Source organism: Ochotona curzoniae, unplaced genomic scaffold, assembly GCF_017591425.1.
Source record: "Ochotona curzoniae isolate NIBS_2020 unplaced genomic scaffold, NIBS_Ocur_1.0 contig_3819, whole genome shotgun sequence".
NCBI classification, from domain to species: domain Eukaryota; kingdom Metazoa; phylum Chordata; class Mammalia; order Lagomorpha; family Ochotonidae; genus Ochotona; species Ochotona curzoniae.
In genome coordinates this window covers 1,886,395-1,906,741 of record NW_024466004.1, presented here as the reverse complement: position 1 = coordinate 1,906,741, position 20,347 = coordinate 1,886,395, and the positions used below count along the sequence as shown (strand labels likewise).

Below are 20,347 nucleotides of genomic sequence, written 5' to 3'. Positions count from 1 at the left end.
CCCCGCGCGCCACCCCACCCCCCACCGGCCCGCCAGCCGCCAGCGCGAGAGAGGGATCCGGTTCAAGGGAAGTCCCATACGGCCCCTGCAACTGCAGCCTCGATGGGAGACCCCTCCTCGGCCAGGGGGGCTGAGCCCTCCCTGCCTCCTGGCGACCTCCGGTCCTCGCCCCAGCCTGGCACAACCCCCGGCAGGAGGGGCTCGGGCCGTCTCCCCGGACAGAGACGAAGAACATCTGGAGTGGCCACAGCACATCTGGCCGCAGAGTCCGCCTGCGCCGCGCCCCAGTCACTTCCTGTCGGGAGCAGTAGTCGGTGTTGTCTTAACCCGCCTCCCCCTCCGCACCCTTACTCCTGGACAACACGAGGCCGAGGAGTCGGGACGGGCTGGTGGGAGGGGAGCCTGGGTGACCGGGCCAGGGCAAGACGCCCGCGTCCCCCAATAAAGCCGAGCTCCTGGCTGAGAGCAGTGAGGGGTTCCTGAGGGCGCGGGCGCGCCGAGATCCCGGGGCGGCTCCGCGCCACCTTCCCGCCCAGGCCCCGGGCGCGCCCGTCGCGGGTCCCACCGAGCCTCGGGCGGGCGCACGGCGTCGGGCCGCGCCTGCTCCCCTGTCCCCCGCCCCCTCGCGGCTGGGGCCCCCAAGAAGCCGGGCTGAGAGGGAGGGCCCTGGAGGTCCGGGAAGAGAGCGACAGACAGAAATTCGAGAAACAAGCCTCTCGGGGAGAACCAGACAAACCGGGTCCGGGCAGGCCGGGCGCAGCCGTCAAGGGCGGAGCCGGGCTTGGGGGGGCCCCCGGGAGTTGGGGGGCGGCGGGCGGGCGGCCGGGCGAGCGAGAGGGGGCGCTCCGCCTGGGCAGCTCGGGACGTGGCGAGGGGTGGGGGACAGGCAAGCCCCGAGGCGGCCCGTGCACTAGGGTTCCGCCGGGGTGCTCGTGACGCGGCACCCGCGGCCCCCGCACCGCAGGCAGCCCGGCCCGCCAGGCGGGAGCTCCGCCCTGGACCCCGCCCCGGGCCGGAGCCTCGAAGTGTCCGCTCAGTGCTTGGAGTGGTGTGGTAGGGGCTCGGGGCGCCGAGGCTAGGTGGGGTGCGTGGCTGTGGCGGGAGGCAAGCAGGGGGTGTCCCGGCCGGGCCCGGTCCGCCCGGAGCCCGGGGTCCCGCGGTCGAGGGAGTGGGCGGCCCCCCGAGCGGCTCCGCCTTCCCGGCCAAGGCCCGGCCCCCCGCGCGCGCGCGCCCCGCCTCCTCTCCCGCAACCCCCACCCCCCGCCCCGGCTCCTCAACACAAACTTTCCGTCCCGCTCGCTCCCTCCTCCGCGCCCGGCGCCTCCCGCTCCAGCCCGGCTCATTCCGCACATTCCGGCCGGCCCCCTCCCCACGACCCCCCTTCCCCGGCCCGCCTCCCTCAGCCCCTCTCGGGCCCGGCGGAGCGGCCCGGCCGGAGCGCCCCCCCGAGCTCGGACCAGGTAAGCCCGGCGGACGCCGGCAGGAGGCCCTGTTGGCGAGAGGGAGTGGGTTGGTCGGTCTGCATGGGGGGCTCTCGAGAGGGGCCGGATCCCCGAGCTATTGTCCAGCCAGAACGCGAGCCCCAGATGTGGGTGCCGGGAAGTTTGGGAGGCAAAGGGGGAGACGAACTCTCCGGGAAGCCCCGCCTCCCCACCGTCCGTCTCCCCCCCCACCCCTCCGCCCCGCGCCCGGGACGAGTGGATCGGGGGAGGTTAGGGAAGCCAGATGATCGTGTCCCCCCAGTGCCATGCCCCGGCGCCACCGTGCCGCGCCAGGGGTGCGGGCTGTGGGGGCACAGGGCTGGCCGGGGCCTGGCAGCCCGGAGCTCGCATCCGGGGCGCCCAGTCCCGGTCTCCGCCGCCCTTTGGACTCCTGGAGCCCGCCGGGCCCCAGCTCCACGCAGGCCTCGGGCCCGGCTGCCTGCGCCCAGGCCGGTTCCTGCGCGCTCTGTCCCGCGGCGGCGCTGGGTGGCTGGAGGGTGCCTAAAAGTAAAGTTGGGTGCCCTGGGTGTGTGCCCCTCCGAGAGTCAGGGGCTTGGGTTTCCCCCTGCCTCTGCCGCTTGCCTCCGAGTGGGGTTCCAGGGCGCCTAGTTCCGGGAGAGGGCTGCTTTGGGGTTTTGGTTCCCCCTATACCCACGCCCCACGACGTCCTCAGGGTCCAGATTGAACTTCAGAGAGTTAGAAGGAGGCTCAACTCCCAGGCCCACTCCAGACCCCTCCATTGTCTGTCCTACCCTCTATTCCTGCCTGGGAGGGAGAATTGGAGACTGCGTTGCCTCTGTTTGCCAGCCAGGCCCCGGGGACAGTGTCATGGAGACCCCACTCTGCCCCCTCTGCCGGAGCAGGTCTAGACCAAGTGGGGTGGGGGGCAGGCAGCCTTTGGGGAGGGTGTTTCAGGGGCTCCTGCCTTCCTTCCGTGTCTCACCTTGCTCTCCAGGTAAAGGCAGAACCGTGTCAGGCCTGGACTTGCAGCCCAGGAGGCAGGGGCTGAGGGTGGGGGCTGGACACGGCGCAGAGGGGCTGGTGCCTGTAAGCAGGGCCTGCTGCGGCCGGCTCTGGGAACACACGTCCAACCTCGGTGCTAGGCCGGATGCTGGGGGCAGCCTGGGGCAAAGAGGAACAGTTCTGCTGTCCATGAGGTGGGGGTGGCGGGAAGGGAATTATATGTCTCTCCCTTCCAAACTCCTGCAGCCTCCTGCTCTAAGACCCCCTCCCCTAGACCTAATCCCCCTACCAAAAAAAAAAAAAAAAGAAGAAGAAGAAGCAAGAATGTGGTTTCCTATTCTTCTGGGTCCCTGCCCCGCTCTTCCAAGGCTGGGCAGCAGGTGTCTCCTTCAGGAATAGGTTTTCTGGTTAGTGTAGCTTCAGGATGGATGGCTCTCCTCAGAGAGGGGCCGGGATCCAAAAGGAGTCTCCAGTTCCCCTGCTTTCCTCCACTCATCCTAGGGAGAGCACCGTAATTAATGCTAATGAGTGCATTTGGGCTGGGGAATGGCTGAGTGGATTGGTCAGTGGTTGGTTGGCAGGAGGGAGCTGCATTTGTGTGTGTGTGTGTGTGTGTGTGTGTAGTCCTGTGCTTCCACCCCCCCTGCCTTGGGGTTTGCAGACCCTGGTGCTGGGACAGGGAGGGAGAGCAAGCAGAGAAGGGCAGGGGATTAGGGCTGTGTTCCTGTCTGGTCCTCTGTCAAGCCGGGCCATCTCAGAGTCTCCCTGCTTGGAGTACATGACTTCTCAGGCCCCGGATCTCTGAGTGCCTCCCAGAGATTCTGTCTCCAAAGGCAGTGTGTTCTGGAGAGGTGAGTGGGTGGTGGATCCGGGGGTGACCCAGGGAAGGAGGCAGGGGTGATTGAAGACAGGCTAAAGCAGATGGATGTGGCGGAAGAGGCTGCCGAAAGCAGGTGTCAAAGGATGGGGAGGCCTGGGGCCGCTGGGGGAACATGGCTGTTCATGTGGCAGCAGGACCCAGGGGTGACTCTTGTGCAGTGGCCACTTAGATGGTCTGTGTATCTGTCCTACTGCCAGCCTCTCCTGGGACACCCCCACACCAGGGGCTCTGTGTGGTAGGTGAGTAGAGGTCCAGGCTGTCAGGCTCCCCAGCTCAGGGCTCTGGAAGGGAGGAGCAGAGGGGTCAGTGCTTGGCGAGCAGAGACAGGGAGCTGGTGGTCCCAGGCCCCAGAGAGCTGGGAGCCCTCATGGCATAGTGCTGCAGCTTCCTAGGAGGGAGCGGGGAGGTGCTCCCTGTGACAGCAGAAATAGTAGGTCCCTGGGGTGGTCTTGAGAAGCCCAGGCCTCCCAGGGGGCCTCTGGGCAACAGCAGCTCCCCCAGCCAAAGCTGGGGAGGGTTGTGGGTCACATGGCACTCCCCCCTCCCCCCCCCACGGCTTTGCCTGCCCCTCCTGCCAGCTGAGGTCGTTGTCCACAGCTGCCTGCGGCCCACTCCGGGCAGGCGGTAGAGGAGTGTGGACTCTACCTCCCTCCGTGGCCTGGGGCCCGGCTCCCCTGCCCATCTACCTCCCTCTGTGGCTGGGGAGGCATCCCCAGAGCCCAGGCCTCGGGGTTTCCTAGAGTGCTGATTGTTTCCTGTGCTCCCTGCCAGAGCGGAGAGGACAGGAAGCGATAGAGGGAAATAGGAGCGCAGCTCTGCCAACGGGAGCATGAGGGGGACCATGGGGCTGGGGGTGGAGGAAGGGTGTGGGGACAACAGGGAAGGCCAAGGAGGGGGTGCTGCTGAGACAGGTGTGAGTCGCTGTGACACACAGCGTGTGCCACCAGCATTGCGGTGTGTTACTGCACACGTGTGTCTCCTGGTGACACAGGATGTGTCCGGTGGTATAAACAGTTCCACCGTTGTGTGCTGATGTGCGTGTGTGTGTGTGTCTTGATCCTGTGGTGTATGTGACCTGTGTGTGTGTGACGAGTTCATGACAGGTCTGTCTCTGTGACAAGTGAAATGACAAGATCCGCTCACCATGGCACGACATGCGGGCGGACCGTGTCCCCGGACACAGGGGCACGTGTGTCAGGAAGAAGTCACGGCAGCTGTGTGTCAGAAGCCACCCGGTGTGGGGGGCTCTGTGTGAGGGCCACACCGTAGGGAAGGCCCAAGACGGCTGCTTGGGTGGTCACTGTCTGAGCGTGGTGTGTGGGTGACACCCTGGGCAGCTGTGCCAGACAGGGCCTGGGCGCCAGTGCACGTGACGACATGGAATACTCTAGAAAAGGTAACCGTGAAGGCTGGGAGAATGATTAATGCCACTGAATTGTGCCCGTAAAAATGGCTAACATGGTCCATCTTTGGAAAAAGAGCGGAGTGCAGCTTCCAGATGTGGTTGTGAGGTTATGACTGTGAGCTGAAGAGGAACGGCACCAAGCAGCTGGTCTTCGCCAGGGACACAGCTTCTTAGGGTGACAGCTTCTGGGGTGACCAGGGGCAAGGCAGGATGATTGAGAGCTGGGAAACCTGCAGCTGACGCTCCCCCCACTTCCTTAGCCTGTTTTCCATTGGCTACCTGAGACTCCCCACCCCACCCCACCCCAGCTCCCTGGAAGGAGGAGTAGGTGAGGGGTGTCCCAGGAGGAGATGAGGTGGGGGGTCTGGGAGCTGGGCCCCTTCTCTACATCAGACATGATAACGCCGAGCAGGGAAGGAAACCCTGAGAAGCCATCCTGTCCCATGTGGTGGGAGAGGAGGGCCCCCCAGTCTTGATTCCCAAATTAGAAGCACATTAATAAACCGGGCGGGCTGGGAGGGGGAGGAGAAGGAGGAGACAGCCCCCACTCCCTCCTCCTGGCCTCTGCAAATTGCTTCCTCCTGGAAGATTCAAGCCCCCACTGCAGGGAGCAGAGTCCTCCCCAGCCTGGTGGGGTGTGGCTCACTTGGCACGGTCCCTCTGGGGTCCTCAGGCTGGAAGGGGGAATGGCTAACGCCTCCCCCTCTCCTCCCCTCCTCTACCCCAGCCGGGTCCCAGGCAGAGCCCCAGCCACTTGTAGGGTGGGAGCCTCTGGCAGCTGGAGAACAGCTGGCCTGCGGTGGGGGCGGAGCGGGGAGGGGGTGGAGAGCCTTATTCTGCTGCCCTCCCATCCCCAGCCCCCCTGGTCTGGGTGGAGGGAGTCGAGGGTAGTGCAGCCTGGCCTGGGCAAGCAGGGGCACTCAGCGGGGGCGGGGGGCGGGGAGGACTGCTGATTTGGCCAGTCTTCTCTGAGAGAGGACATCAAACACATTCAGGGAGAGCCCTTGGAGACCGGAGTTCCCAGAGCTGCTGCCTGCTAGACCCAGCAAGGCCTGGGCTCCCGTGGGGAGGAGCCCACCTAGTCCCGGCTCCCCCCCCCCAGCAGGGCAGCACTGCTGTGGAGCTCAGACCGTCTGACCCTCCTTCCTCACCTGAAGAGGCCTGGAGACCTGGTGCAGGGTGATGGGGGTAGGGGTCCAGGCCTCAGCAGCTGCCCTGACTCTGGCCTCCTCCCTGGAGCTGTCTGGCCAGTTCTTCCGGCAGATCTGGCCCCAGGGCTGGGGAGTGGGCAGCAGCATGCCCCTTATCTCCCAGAAAGCCCCAAAGCCTGCTCACCCAGCCTTCTAACCCCCATCCTTTCCCTGCCCCCACCGTGAGGCACATTGTGAGCCCCAAAGGGCCCAGCCAGGGGATGGGGAAAGCAGGTGGGGCTGGTCAGATGGAGGTGCAGGAAGAGAACCCACCAGGAGAGTGGGTTTGCAGGGGGTCAGGGGGCCTGGCTGTGAGGTATAGAGCAAGGGGCCTGGGGGACAGGGGGACAGACTGCTGACTCCTGTCCTAGCTATGCGCCCCCTCCCCCGCAAGCCTTGTCACTCCCTCTGGCTGGGTCTGCTCTGGCCTCTGGTTTCCTGGCCACCCCTCCTTGGCTGGGGCCTGTCCTGTCTGAGTTTATTGGCCTTTCTTTTCTGTCCCTGTGGCCCTGCTCAGAGCTCTGGGTCTCTGGATCTCGTGAAGGCATTCATTCTCTGTTCTCTTCCCCAGTCCAGCGTGGCATCCCAGACTGAGTGTGGTTGGTCTCCCTCTATCCTGCTCTGGCCCTGGCACAACCCACCTCCCCAGCCTCTGAGTGACTCTCCCACCAGCCCCGGCTTGGTGGTCTTGCCTTTCCACTTCACACACGCTCCCCTGCCATCCCAGGCCAGCCTTCTCTCCCATAGCCTGCTCTGTGGCCACTGGCTGCACCACTCCTTCCTCCCAGCCAGGTGAGGCTCAGCAACCTGGCCCTCTCCACCTGCCTGGCTGCCTTCCTGACCCCTCCTCAAACCCTCCTGCTTGCTCACGGTGAGCCCCACACTTGTCAGAGAACCCGTACCCACCCTACCTGGGGCTGCATCTAGCGAGGGTGGGGCGAGCTTGCCCTCATCCCCAGCAGAGCTGACCTTTCTTTTCTGCCCAGGCTGTGTGGAGGTTGCACACAGGGACCCTGGGCCTGCTATCTGCCTGCCTCTGCCCACCTGTGTGCCTTGCATGAGGGTGCAAAGCACACACAGACACACACATTTGCACATGTGTACACCCATACACAGCTGTGGATTGGGGGTGCCACCTGCCTGCCACATCAGTGGGCACCACTGTTCTAGACAGTGGGTCTGGCGTGTGCCTAGGAGCCAGCAAGAGGCACGGTGGTCCCGCTAGTCTCCCTGACCTGACCCGTGGGCCGCCCCCGCCTCCCCTCCCCCTCAGCAGCTGCCAGCGGTCCCAGCCAGGGGCCGCCCGCCCTGCCCCCCCTCTCTGTCCCAGCTCCCAAGCGCAGCAGCGTTCGCCATATTTGGCCACAGTGCTCCCGCGGGGGGCGGGGCGGGGCTGACATCACCCGGAGGGGGGGTGCTGCTACGGGGGAGGCAGGCAAGTTGTCTTCTGGGCTGCCAGGCCCCCCCCAGGCGCTGGGCCCGGCTGGAGGGGAGTGGTCTTAGCCCATCACAGCTCTTCTTTCTTTTCCTCCCCTTCTGACAGCCCCTTGGCAGTGTCCCATGGGTACCTGGCGAGCCTCTACCCCCACAACATTGTCCAGTGCCAGAGTTCCCCACCAGACTGAGTACGGGCCATGGGAGAGACTCCGCAGGGGTCTCAGGAGGAGGGCCCTGGTGTGCCGTGTGCTGTGGTGCAGGGGTCTGGACACCCTGTAGTTGCCCTCGCAGCCAGGCCTCCATTCACCCCAGTTCCTTCCAACCCCCACCCCAGCCTTGCCTTGTCCCTCTTGGGTCACAGACTGAAGCCAGACTCCCTAGGTCCAGAATTCATCTCTAGCCCTGCACACTGTGTATCCTTGGCAAGCTGTTTCCTTGCTGTGTTTGTAAAGTGGAAATAGCGTTTGCCCGTGGGGTTACTGCGAGGATAAAATGAGGCAGTACAGACACAGGCTCTGAACCAGCCACGGGGCAAGTATTAGTAGTAGGGATGCGAAATCTAACTCCACACCTGAGATTAGGCCCTCCCAGTACCCTCTCCTGTCCCTAAGGCCCTCCCAAGGAAGCTGGCATTCCCCAGGAACCCAACCCTACGTACCCAACAGGACTCCCTGCAGGTGTGACAGCCCCCGCCTGTCCACCCTGCACCTCTCCCAATAGTTTCAGGGTCTAGCCATCCCCCAGGGTCCTGATGGACACTGAGAATGGGGCTGGGGGTATTGCTGTAGGGGGCGCTGGGGTGAGTGTGTTGGGGGCACAGGCTGCGTGTGGATGTGTGCTGGATTAGTAACCCCTGCCTGGCCTGGCAGAGACAGTCAGGGAACTCAAGTTTACAGAGCCAGGCCCATCCACTGTGTGGGCCAAGGTAGGGGCAGCCATTCAGGCATTTTAGACTACTGCTGCGGGGCCTGGAGGTGCTGGCACCGAAAGTGGGGTGGAGGAGCTGCTGTACTGAGAAGCTATTGACCGGGCACTTTTTCTCAGCTGCTCCATCGCCAGCCAGCCCTCCCTTCTTGCAGGAACTCCTAAGTCCACTCTGCCCAGTCAGGGTTCTCCACAATGGCTTATCCAGGGGAAGGTGAAGCCACACCTGGCTCTTGAGACTGGGGCAGTTTCCTACTGGGGACCCGGCAGCTGGAAGGAGGGGCTGAGCACTCCTGGGGGAGCCCCTGCCATTGCTGCTGCTTCTTTCCTGGCTCCTCTGGGCATCCCTCGGCTTGCTTCCTGATGGCATGGAGAAGAACAAACCAGCATGAGATGCTAGGCTCTGTTAATCCTGCCATTGGTCACCTCTGGTCCTATGCCAGGGGCTGTGGCTGTGGCCATTTAAATCTTAGCCCTCATGACCTCAAAGAGACAGACCTTCTAATTTTTCAGAGAGCTGAAGAAACTTGTCTAAGGTCACACTGCTCTGAATAAACCACGCCCTATCTTCCCTCCATCTCAACCTGGAGCACCTGTCCCTTGGATGGGCATGGGATGGGAGAATAACTAGAATCGGGGGCGGGGAACCCCCAGGCTCTTAACATCCTCTGTGTCACCCCTCATAGGCTCAGGCAGCCCAGTGGGCTCAGGCCCAGAGCCCGGAGCAACCAGCACAATAGCGTCCAACAGCTGGAACGCCAGCAGCAGCCCCGGCGAGGCCCGGGAGGATGGGCCCGAGGGCCTGGACAAGGGCCTGGACAACGATGCCGAGGGCGTGTGGAGCCCGGACATCGAGCAGAGCTTCCAGGAGGCCCTGGCCATCTACCCGCCCTGTGGCAGGCGCAAGATCATCCTGTCGGACGAGGGCAAGATGTACGGTGCGTGCGCGGGAGGCACGCGGGGACACTGCACTGGCCTCCCCGCCCTTCCCCCTGCTCTCCAGCCCCTCACCCAACCGGTTTGGTGAAGACCTGGAGGCCGCCAGCCCGCCACGGGGCGAGTCTGGGCGTGTGAGCCTGTGTGTCCGGATCCTCCTCATAAACAAGGCTGCCCCCCCACCCCCATCCAGTGCAATCTGCACCCCCACCCGTGCCCGCCTGCTCCTCCCCGAGCTGGCCTGAGTGACTCAGTGGGCCCAGGAAACTGGGTCAGTCAGTCCAGTCTGCTCCAAGCCTGGAAGAGGGTCCCTGCCCTGGGGGGAAGGAGGTGAGGGAGGATGGCCAGGGGCAAGGCTTGGCAGGTCACACAGTCACCTTTTGGGCAGGGTGCCCCTCAGAGGGTGGACAGATTTGCACTTTGGAGATGACTTGACCTTGAGGCTGGTTCCTGCTATCCTGTACCCCAGGTCTTCCCAGCAGTGCCAGGCTGATGGAGGCCCACCCTGTCAGCAGCCAGGACCTTAGCGGGTGTGGAGACCCCAGGGGCTGGCTCTTAGCATTAGAGCCCACTTGGGGTGGGGGATGGGGGCAGGCAGATGTTCAGGAGGGCAGGGGAACCTGCCCCCCTCAACTGCTGTGCCAATGGCTGGGGCAGCCCCATGGGGTATTTTTAGACAGGGTGGAGGAAGGGGGAGAGGGGCCCAGCAGGGCAGGGTCCACGGCGGGCGGGGGGGGGCGGGGCGGGGGGGACGGGTTGGGGGGGATTGGAGGAGTAACTTGGCTGGTTCTGTCATAGGAGAGGAATTTGGGGAATGTGGCTGTTCTGGGGAGACCATGGAGTTGGGGGACAGGGAGCCTGAATTGGGGGTAGAGGTGGACAGAAACCCAGCTACATGTTTGCATGCCCCAGTACCTGCAGAGCTGGGTCCTCAGGCATGGTTCAGACTGGAGCCCCTGGCCCCAGGCTCCCAGGGCAGCAGACACTGGTAACTGGTGACGGTGACATGGGGTGACAGGCAAGGTCACAGTGACACATCTTGACACAGACTGTCAGCGTAGGAGGCACGCTGGAGGCTGTCCACACCTTTCTTCCAGGGTCTCCTTGCATAGCAGGAGCCCAGTCCATGTCTCATTGGTGTGCAGGGGGCAAGGGATGTCTTCCTGGACCCTGGTGGGCCCAGTGTCCTGCAACCTGCAGCCCCAGTCTGTCTACAGGGTGGCCTGTCAAGTGTCCTGCCCTTCTTTCCCCCTCTTCTGTGTACCCCTGGGTCCCCGACTCTGCTGCCGCTTTCTGCCACCCTGCTTGCAGGGTTTCCTGCAGGGAGGGGCGTGTCTCTAGCCCCAGCTCCTCCCTTGCCCACTTTTTGTGTTTTTTCTCTCCTCCCACAATGTAGGTCGAAATGAGCTGATCGCACGCTACATCAAACTGAGGACAGGGAAGACTCGGACGAGAAAGCAGGTAGGGAGACAGTTTGTGTTGAAGCCCCTCTGCCCACACAGCCCTTTCAGCTGCCGTGCTGCCCCACTGCCCTCCTCAGAGCTGCCAGGGACCCAGGTACTCTGCCCAGGAAGCCTGACCCAGGTGGTTTACTGGTTAACCAGCAAGATGGAGAACAAGTACAGAGGAGGGAGGCCTGGCTGAGCAGCAGGGCACGGTCCAACAAGATACAAGAGTCTAAGCCAGGGGAGGCTGGGAAGGCTTCCCAGCAGAGGTGTCTTTAAGAAGTTGGGAGTCTGCCAGGCTGAAGGAAGGGAGCAGATCCACCTTTGAGGTCATTATCCTCATGTTGCACAGAAGGAAATCATGACCCAGGGAAGTTAGTTACCTCAAAGCTACTTGGCTGGCAGGACCCAACCCATGGGGCAGGAAAGAGCCAGGGCTGCAGAGGTGAGTGGATAGGGCTGAGGGGTGGAGGCCCTGCTACAAGAGCCCTAGGGGACAAGTTCCCCTGCTCCAGGCAGCAGGAGCAGCAGGAGCAGCAGGAGGGTGCCCCCAATCAGAAGGGTACTATACTGGGAGTGGAGGTGGTGGGCAGGCAACTAAAAGGGCCAGGTGAAGGTGAAGGTGAACTGGGCACACTAGGGGATGACAGTTTCCCATCCTGGAAAGGGTGCTAGAAGCCTAGAGGGGTACTGGTGGGCGGCGGGCAGGAGGGAGGCTGGGCGAGGGAACAGAGATCAGTGCTGGCCCTCTGCCCTCCCCACTTCTCTCTGTGACTGTGCACAGGGCAGGTGTGACCTGCTCACGCCCCTGCCTAATGTCTGCCTGCCCTCCCGTGTAGGAGCCTCAGTTACCCCTCCCTTGCCCAGCCTGGGCTTCATCTTCAAAACCCCGTCTCCCCACCTCTGAGCTTCAGGCAACAGGGAGAGAAACATCAAGGGGGTGGCCCCACCCGGCATCCTGTCCCCTGGGGCCTGGTGGCCAGGAACACTGGTCCAGAGAGTGGTCCAGCAACACTGGTCCATGGGTTCCATGCCATAAGAAACCCATGCCTAGTGTTTTTGTAATGCACATTTTTCATGAGCTTCTTGGAAGATTCCACCTGAACTGCAGCCTAGCCTTGGTTCCATGGGCTTTTGGTGAGTCAATAAGACCAAGAGGCTGGCTAGGAACCGCTGCTGTGGCTGCTGTTCCAGAGGGGAGCTCTCCCTGGTCACAGAGACCTGCTTGTCAAAGTAATCATTAAGCTTTGTCACTTTGAACTGAGGCCTGGGGCGAGTCCATCTTCTTATTTTCAGATTTATTTTTGTTTATTTGTGAGGCAGAATTAGAGAAAGAGCGAGATCTTCCATCCACTGGTTCACTTTCCAAATGACCACATGGCTGGGACTGGGCCAGGCTGAAGCCAGGAGTCAGAACTTCCACCCAGATCTCCTACGTGGGTGGCAGGAGCCCAAGCCCTTGGGCCGTCCACTGCTTTCCCAGGTACATGAGCAGGAAGCTGGATGAGAAGTGAAGCAGCGGTTGGATGGGCTGCCAGCCAGCCACAGTGCCAGCCCTCAGCAGGCTCTTAACTCCACATGCAGCATTGTGCAGGCATCCCAGATGATGAGTTTTTCCAGGCCGGCTGTCAGCAAGTTCAGAATGTGAAAAAACACTGATTTTGACCATTTTGCTGGGATGAGGCTCTCCTAGCTGTTCTTTCCTCACATCCTGGATTTTATATTTAATACTCCTTCTATGTACTCTGTTCAATGGCTGTGAGGAGTCACCATGTATTATACAGAGTAACCGACAACATATGTTTGGTTTGGTTTTTAAAGATTGATCAATTGATTTGAAGGGCAGAATTAGAGAGAGAGAAAGAGTGAGAAAGAGAGACAACTTTCATATTGGTTCAGCCCAAATAGCCACAATGGTCAGAGCTGAACCTGGCCTGAACCTGGGAGCCAGGTCTCCCATGTGGGTGCTGGGTTCTAAGGATGTAGGCTATCTTCCACTGTTTTCTAGGTCATTAGCAGGAAACTGGATGGGAAGTGGAGCAGCTAGGACCCTAAAAGGTATCCATATAGGATGCTGGCAAGTAGGTAGTAGCTTTACCCACTGTACCAAAGCACCAACCTCTGGGGTAGTTTTTATTTTACTTTTGCAAAGAAAGAGAGCGTGAGCTGTTTCCAGACCCCTGCAGCAGTTTGTAACAAGTACGTGTCTCCGTACTGACAAAGCTGCTAGCAGATCCCTTGGGAGCTAAATCCCCGCCGACTTCAAGTATCTGACACATGGTGCTGGCGTGGCTGGGTGGTGAAGCCTCAAGGGGTTCTGAGCCAAGGCCACCTGGCTCTGAGTCCGAGCTCTCGCACGGGCTGTGTGACATGCCTGCCTTGCCTTCCCTCTTCATGCTTCAGTAGTTCTGTCGCCTATAAGTCAGGGACAGTGGATGTGTCCGTACCATGTGCGTGATGTTGGCTATAAAGGGCATTTGAACCCATCTGTGTGACGTGGAGCACAGAGGCATGCGTGCTTAGAAGTATCTCTGATGTCACTGTGATATCATCGGTCATTTTGCAGCACCTTCCTACACTCTAACCAAAGGGCCTCAGGGCTGCCCAGCCTCACACAACATTGGCTTCCAAGCTGTGATGGAGAAGAAAAAGAGAGTGTTCTTTGTGGGCTGTAGTCGAGAGGATCCAGGGATTCTGGAAACTGCTGGGGAAGCAGGGACCCATGAGGCTCTTAGATGCACTGGGTCAGAGCCCCCACAGCAAGGAAGGGTCTGTGTGCCAGTCAGTGCCCCAGACCAGGGGCATGCCTATATACAGTGGGCTTAGCCCAGGTGTGCCAGGAGATGGTTGCAAGGAAAGTGCCTCTTGAGTCCAAACGTGTGTCCCTGTCCCTGTCATGTGCATCCATAGTAGAGTGGAGGGTCCGCAGGTGTGTCAGGGAGACACTGTTTGCTATGTAGCAGCAGTAGGAGCAGGCCTGCTTATCTAGGCCAGTGACTGTTGAAAGGAACTTGGGCAGTGGTGCACAGGGGAGAGCTTGGCCAGCAAGTGCATGTTGCCCATGACTGGCTGGTTAGAGTCCACATCCCTGAAATTGCCAGTCAGAAGAGGCGGCCCTATCTTCCCAAGGGGACAGGAAGCGGGTGGAAAGACTCCTGTCCTTGGGCCAGGGCCAGCTCTGTGCCCGGGCATGTAGTTTGGCTAGCAGAGCTCAGGCCGACTTTCAGTCCTCGGGCGCCCTCCTGGCCAGGTGCTGTGCGCAGCAGAGGGCTGGGGTGCGCCGTGCCCGCGGCCCCCACGCGTGCCTCCTCACTGTCTGTGTTTTCCTCTTTGGCGGGGCGTGGGCCGGCCCCTAGGTGTCCAGCCACATACAGGTTCTAGCTCGGAAGAAAGTGCGCGAATACCAGGTTGGCATCAAGGTACGTTGGGCACGTGCCCGGGGCGTCCAGCCCCGCCTCGGGCCCTTCCCCACAGCACCTCTGCTGTTGTCTGCAGGCTGGGCCGCTCTGGGCCCCCACTCTGCCTCCTCTGCGACTGGAGCTCTTTCCTGGCCTCTCCTGCCATTCTCTCTGCTCTCTCTCTCTCTCTTCTCTCTCTTTCTCTGCAGGTCTCTAGCCACCTGCAGGTTCTAGCCAGGCGGAAATCTCGGGAGATTCAGTCCAAGCTGAAGGTAGGGGGTGGGGAGGCTCCTGCCACTGGGTCCAGCTCCTCTCTGGCCCCAGGCCTGGGGCTGAGATGCCGTCAGGGGGACAGTGCAAGCGGCAGCAGGAACCAGGGGGCTGCCAGCCTAGTAGTAGAAGGATGTCTGAGCGTCCCCAAAAGGCCCACCTCTGCCTGTCTACGCTTTCTTTTTTCTTTTCCTCCTAAACGCTGCTTGCCAACTGCACAGGGACTTCTAGCAGGCAGGGCGAGGGGCTTCTGGGTGCTGGCCAGTGGGCTGTGAGCAGGTTGGGGGGGGCATGCTGTGACAAGCCCATGTGTCTGTGTCTGCTGTGGCAGATGAGGATGTGACGGCCCTGATCTCTCGCCATGTCCCTTGTTGGGGCATAGCGCCCGTTCCCCTACTGCCCAAGCACGGGACCGGAGAACAGAGGCGACCCCTGAGCACCCCAGTGTAGCCCACCATCCAGGGCAACGCCCCAGAGTAGGCAGCCCCTTCGGGGGGGGGCGGGGTGCTGGCCCACAGCTGCCTCTAAGCTTCCTCAGGTTCCCTAGGTGGGCGTGCCTGGAGCCGGGTGGGAGTGGTGGCAGGAGGCCGGAAGCCCTGTCCCCCGCCCCACTGATGAATCCTCCTCCCTCTCTTTTCACAGGCCATGAACCTGGTGAGTAGTACTTCCCACCCCGGAGGGAGGGCAAGGAGAGGGCCTCTGCGTCACACAGGGTTGTGAAATCAGCTTTCACAGTTTGCAAGCACCTTTTTAATTTTATTGGTTTATTTTAAAACTTTAAGATTTATTTGAAAGGCAGAGTGACAAGAGAGGGAGGGTGAGCCCTTCCGGCTGCTGGTTTACTCCCCAAGTGCCTGCAGTAAGTCAGGGCTGGACCAGGCTGGAGCCAGGGGTCAGGCACTCTAGGCCCGCCGCGAGGGTGGCAGGAAGCCAAGTCCTTTAGCCCTTGGCCTCGCCTCCCAGCAGGTTAACAAGGAGCCAGCTGGATCTGAAGGGGGAAAGCAGGGACTCAAACCAGCACTCCAACATGGAATGCCAGAGTCCCAAGGTACAGCTCAACCTGTTGAGTGTGCAGCCTGCACCTGCCCCTATATATAATATATGTAAATGAAGGGAACTCGTCAGTTCCCAGAGCTGTGTGTGCTCCAGATCCCGAGGGGCTCACAGCACAGGTGTGGGCCCCGGGCCTCGGCCTCTCTGATGCTGGCTGGGCCATTGGATCCACCCTAACCCAGAACAAAGAGTGTGGGAGATTTGTTTAGGGTTAATCCTGTGCACACTGGGTTCTGCTGTGAGTGGGGTAATGTCCAGTCTGGGACCCCCAGAACCTGGAACCCCCTGGCCTCACATCACCCTTCTTCTCCAGGACCAGGTCTCCAAGGACAAAGCCCTCCAGAGCATGGCGTCCATGTCCTCTGCCCAGATCGTCTCCGCCAGTGTCCTGCAGAACAAGTTCAGCCCCCCCTCCCCTCTGCCCCAGGCCGTCTTCTCCACTTCCTCACGGGTACAGGGGCCTGACTGTAGCCATGGTGGTGGCGGCGGCGAGGTGGGAGGTCACTGTGGTGGGGGTGTGCCTGCTGGGTTCCTGCACACTGACGGCCCTGGCTTGTCCCACCCTTGCAGTTCTGGAGCAGCCCCCCTCTCCTGGGACAGCAGCCTGGACCCTCTCAGGAGTAAGTACGGTGCTCATTCTTCCTCCCTTTTCAGCCAGGTTCTGGCATCTGCTGAGCCAGGCTGATATTCCAAGGCAGAGCGGGGGAGAGCAAGGAGAAGGGGACCCAGGAGGAGTGTGGGTGTCTCACTCGGTGCCTCAGGTAATGTTACAGGCAGGCCTGGATGCTGCGTTTTTCTTCAGTTCCAAGACGAGGCCCAGGCCCAGTGCCCTGAGGAGTGGGACGGGGTGGTATACACATGCCATTTGTATATCACCTGTGAGACACAGCAGCTTTTCCTGGAGGTGGAACTGTGCAGGCAGCTGCTGGTATGCGGTATGGGGACCATGCACCGGGGTCCCGGATGATGGAGAAGGAGTGCCCTCTGACCCTGCTCTGCCTCTGTCTGCAGCATCAAGCCCTTTGCACAGCCAGCCTACCCCATCCAGCCACCCCTGCCACCAACACTCAGCAGTAAGTGTCCCGGTCAGAGGAGAGGGGTAGTGGGCAGCTGTGTGTGTGCGCGCGTGTGTAAGAACAGGGGTGAGGGGTGGGACTGGCCTAGAACCACCTCTAACCTTGCACCGTGTGGCTTCCAGAACCCTGCACAGCCCATGCACCACTATGGGTGTAGCACATTCATAGCTCTGTGAGTCAGAAATGGCCTTGCTGTAGGAAGTGCCCTGAAACCTTAAAAGGCCTCTCTGAGTGGTGGGATTCTGGGAATCATTGTTTTCCTTTTTTGCTTCCTTCCTGAGTTCTGTATTCCTATTAATCTGTGTCACAGGTGGCTCAACAGGCCAATCTTCCCCCTCAAGCACTGGGATTCCATATAAACACCAGTTCATATCCTAGCTGCTTCACTTGCCATCCAGCTCCCTGCTTGTGGCCTGGGAAAGCAGTAGAGAATGGCCCAAAGCCTTGGCACCCTGCACCTGCGTGGGAGACCGAGAAGCAGCTCCTGCTTGGCTTCAGATCAGTTCAGCTATGGTCATTGCAGCCACTTAGGAAGTGAACCAGTGAATGGGAGATCTCTCTCCTTCTCTCTGTAAATATGCCTTGCTGATAAAAATAAATCACACACATATATATTTTTAAGGTTTTGTTTTGGTTTTGGGTTTTTTTTTTTTTTTTTTTTTTTTTACTGGAATGGCAGATATACTGAGAGAAGGAGAAACAGAAAAATCTTCCATCCACTGGTTCACTCCCCAGCTGGCCATAACAGTCAGAGCTGAGCTGATCCAAAGCCAGGAGCCAGAGCTTCTTCCAGGTCTCCCACGTGGGTGCAGGGTCCCAAGGCTTTGGGCCATCCTCGACTGCTTTCCCAGGTCATAAGCTGGGAGCTGATTGGGAAGTTGAGCAGCCGGGATACAAACTGCCATCCACATGGGATCCTGGTTGATGTCAGGTGAGGATTTAGCCACTAGACTACTGCTCTGGGCCCTAAATCATTTATATTATATGTTATATAAGTATATAAGGCAGAACAACAGAGAGAGGTCTTCCATTTGATCACTTGCCAAATTCTGGTGACAGCCAGGCCTAGGCTAAGCTGAATCAGGAACGGGGTGGGTGGCAGGAATCTAAGTACTTGAGTCATCCTCTGCTGCTTCCCAGGCACATTAACAGGAAGCCAAATCAGAAGCACAGATAACGGGCTAGAACTGGCAACTCCTGCATGGGTTGTGAATGTCTCAGCCAGCCACTTAACCTTCTGTACCACAATGTTCAACCTGGGAAAATGTCCCTGAAGATTACCATTGAGACCAGCGCTGGCAGTTATACAGGTTGTTCACTGTGCAAGCACAGCTGGAGGGGACTCAAAATTGAACCTAAGTCCCTACACAATGTGCACAAGGGCTAGGATGGAATAGGGCAGAACCAGAGCCTGCGCATGTGCACACCAGGCTCCATCTCCCTGCCAGGTTACGAGCCCCTGGCCCCACTGCCCCCGGCTGCTGCCTCTGTGCCTGTGTGGCAGGACCGTACCATCGCCTCCTCCCGGCTACGGCTCCTCGAATACTCAGCCTTCATGGAGGTGCAGCAAGACCCTGACACGGTAACGTGTTTTGTGGGGGTGGGGGTGAGGCTTTGTGCCACTGCAGCTTAGGGCCACTGGGTGGGGCTCTGGCCTGCTCTCCTGACCCCATCTGGGTCCCCCTCCCCACAGTACAGCAAACACCTGTTTGTGCACATCGGCCAGACCAACCCCGCCTTCTCAGACCCGCCCCTGGAGGCCGTGGATGTGCGACAGATTTATGACAAGTTCCCTGAGAAGAAGGGAGGCCTGAAGGAGCTCTATGAAAAAGGGCCCCCCAATGCCTTCTTCCTCGTCAAATTCTGGGTAAGCCGCCCACCACCAGCCCTTTCACCAGGCCACCTTCTCACGACAGCCCAGGCTGGGGACCTTGGGTAGGGTGTGCAGGTGCTGGGGCGGGGACCTCACAGGCCCTCCTCCCCCACAGGCGGACCTCAACAGCACCATCCAGGAGGGCCCCGGCGCCTTCTATGGGGTCAGCTCCCAGTACAGCTCTGCCGACAGCATGACCATCAGCGTCTCCACCAAGGTGTGCTCCTTCGGCAAGCAGGTGGTGGAGAAGGTGGAGGTGAGTGGGGGCCTCCAGGGTGGTGTGGCAGGGCCAGGAGGAGTGGGCAAGTTCCAGGCTTAAAGGGCAGCTCCTCTGTGGCTGTCTGCAGACCGAGTATGCCAGGTTGGAGAATGGGCGTTTCGTGTACCGCATCCACCGGTCGCCCATGTGCGAGTACATGATCAACTTCATCCACAAGCTCAAGCACCTGCCAGAGAAGTATATGATGAACAGCGTCCTGGAGAACTTCACCATCTTGCAGGTGCGGCAGGCGGGCAGCGGGCCTGGGGGCGGGTTTCCGGGAGAGACCAGACTGGAATATGGACCAGCCACTGTCCCCTAGCCCTGTTCGCCTGACTGTAACTCTTCCTGCCCGCCTTCCAGGTGGTCACAAGCCGGGACTCCCAGGAGACCCTGCTAGTCATTGCTTTTGTCTTCGAAGTCTCCACCAGCGAGCACGGGGCCCAGCACCACGTCTACAAGCTTGTTAAAGACTAGGGTTCCCTCAGGGCCCATCACAAGGATGCAGGACTGGCACCCCTGGGGGGTCCCAGGATCGAGGATTCATCCATCCACCCATGAAGCCTCAGGCTCAGGACGCAGGCGGCCTCCCCACCCAAGCCCAGCACACACACTCCCTGCCACTGTTCTGCGCTTTAAAGTGGGAGAAGAGGAGGGAGGCTCTGCCATGGGCAGCAAGCCCACTGCCACACAGCTCTGCTCAACTTGGAATGACTTCAGAGGGCTGGGGATGAAGGACTCTTCTGGGCTCCTGCAGGAGTGACTATTGGCCACCCTAGGGGTGCGCAATGGGAAGGAATGGCAAGGTGGGGTCAGGATGAGGAGGGGTCCCTCCTTCCCTGTCCCCCTCAGGGTGCTGTCCTCAGAACCTGCAGCAAGCTTGGGTCCATTAAGGCCCCCAGGGGGAGCGACAGAGCCCTGTCTTACACTACCTCCCTGTGGCAGGGTGTGGTGCCTCACCAAGGGCCTGGAGAGCACCCCTATGTGGCAGGGGGGCTCTACAGCAGCTACTCAACTTATTGGGTGCTCCCCACCCCAAGAGCCACTGTGCAAGGACAGGCCCCAGCCTGCAGTGAGGTGCAAGCAGTTGATACTCTTCTCGGCCAGACTTGGGGTTGCTGAACCCTGGAAGGTCCCTGCTCCCTCCTGGCCTTTCCCACGTTTCCCAGCCCTTGCCACCAGCCACCTCTGGATATTTATCTCATATGAAGTACTGTGCCCCACCCAACCCCCCCCAAGGCCCTCACAGTTTGCATATCGCTCAGGCCACTTCCAAGCCCCACCTAGGTTTTATAATGTATATTATATTTTTGTGTATTTTTTAAGTCAGGCTGTGATGGGTTGTCATAAATGCGACTCTAGGTTAGGGCACTGGTCCTGAAGACCCAGCTCTTGCTCCAAAAATTAAAGTTATTTCTCAGTGGGTCAGTCACATGACCAGCCATGTGCCACGTTTTTGGTTAGCTTGAGATGAGGCTCCTATCTGGTCATTCCCACTGTGCTCACTTCTTGCCCAGGGAGGGCCCCGAGCCACAGCCAAGAGCCCTGCAGACCTGGCCAATTCCCACCTTCCTGCTGCCCAGTTTGAGCTCTGGGGCCCCTCTACTACACCAGGACTGGTATAGGGCAAACTGCTGTGGCAGTCTAGGAAAGACCAAACTCTCCCTGTTAAAGGGCTGCAGCTGCCCTGTCCTTTGCCATGCTGGCCCAACCAGCAGGTTGGTAGGATTAAATGTGCTCCTCACTCACTGTGAAGG

At 60.4% G+C, this 20,347-nt stretch overlaps 1 protein-coding gene across 1 annotated transcript; it reads left to right on the top strand.

The window, feature by feature from the left end:
* The first annotated feature begins 102 nt into the window (after positions 1 to 102).
* Positions 103 to 19,360, top strand: TEAD3 (TEA domain transcription factor 3). Its single transcript, XM_040983040.1, has 15 exons — positions 103 to 161; positions 965 to 1,053; positions 1,146 to 1,460; positions 8,967 to 9,218; positions 10,613 to 10,677; positions 14,018 to 14,080; positions 14,972 to 14,983; positions 15,696 to 15,833; positions 15,953 to 16,002; positions 16,394 to 16,455; positions 17,907 to 18,040; positions 18,152 to 18,325; positions 18,447 to 18,587; positions 18,679 to 18,831; positions 18,954 to 19,360. The coding sequence occupies exons 1-15, from the start codon at positions 103 to 105 to the stop codon at positions 19,065 to 19,067; spliced, it is 1,821 nt and encodes a 606-aa protein (XP_040838974.1). The 3' UTR covers positions 19,068 to 19,360.
* Positions 19,361 to 20,347: the final 987 nt, after the last annotated feature.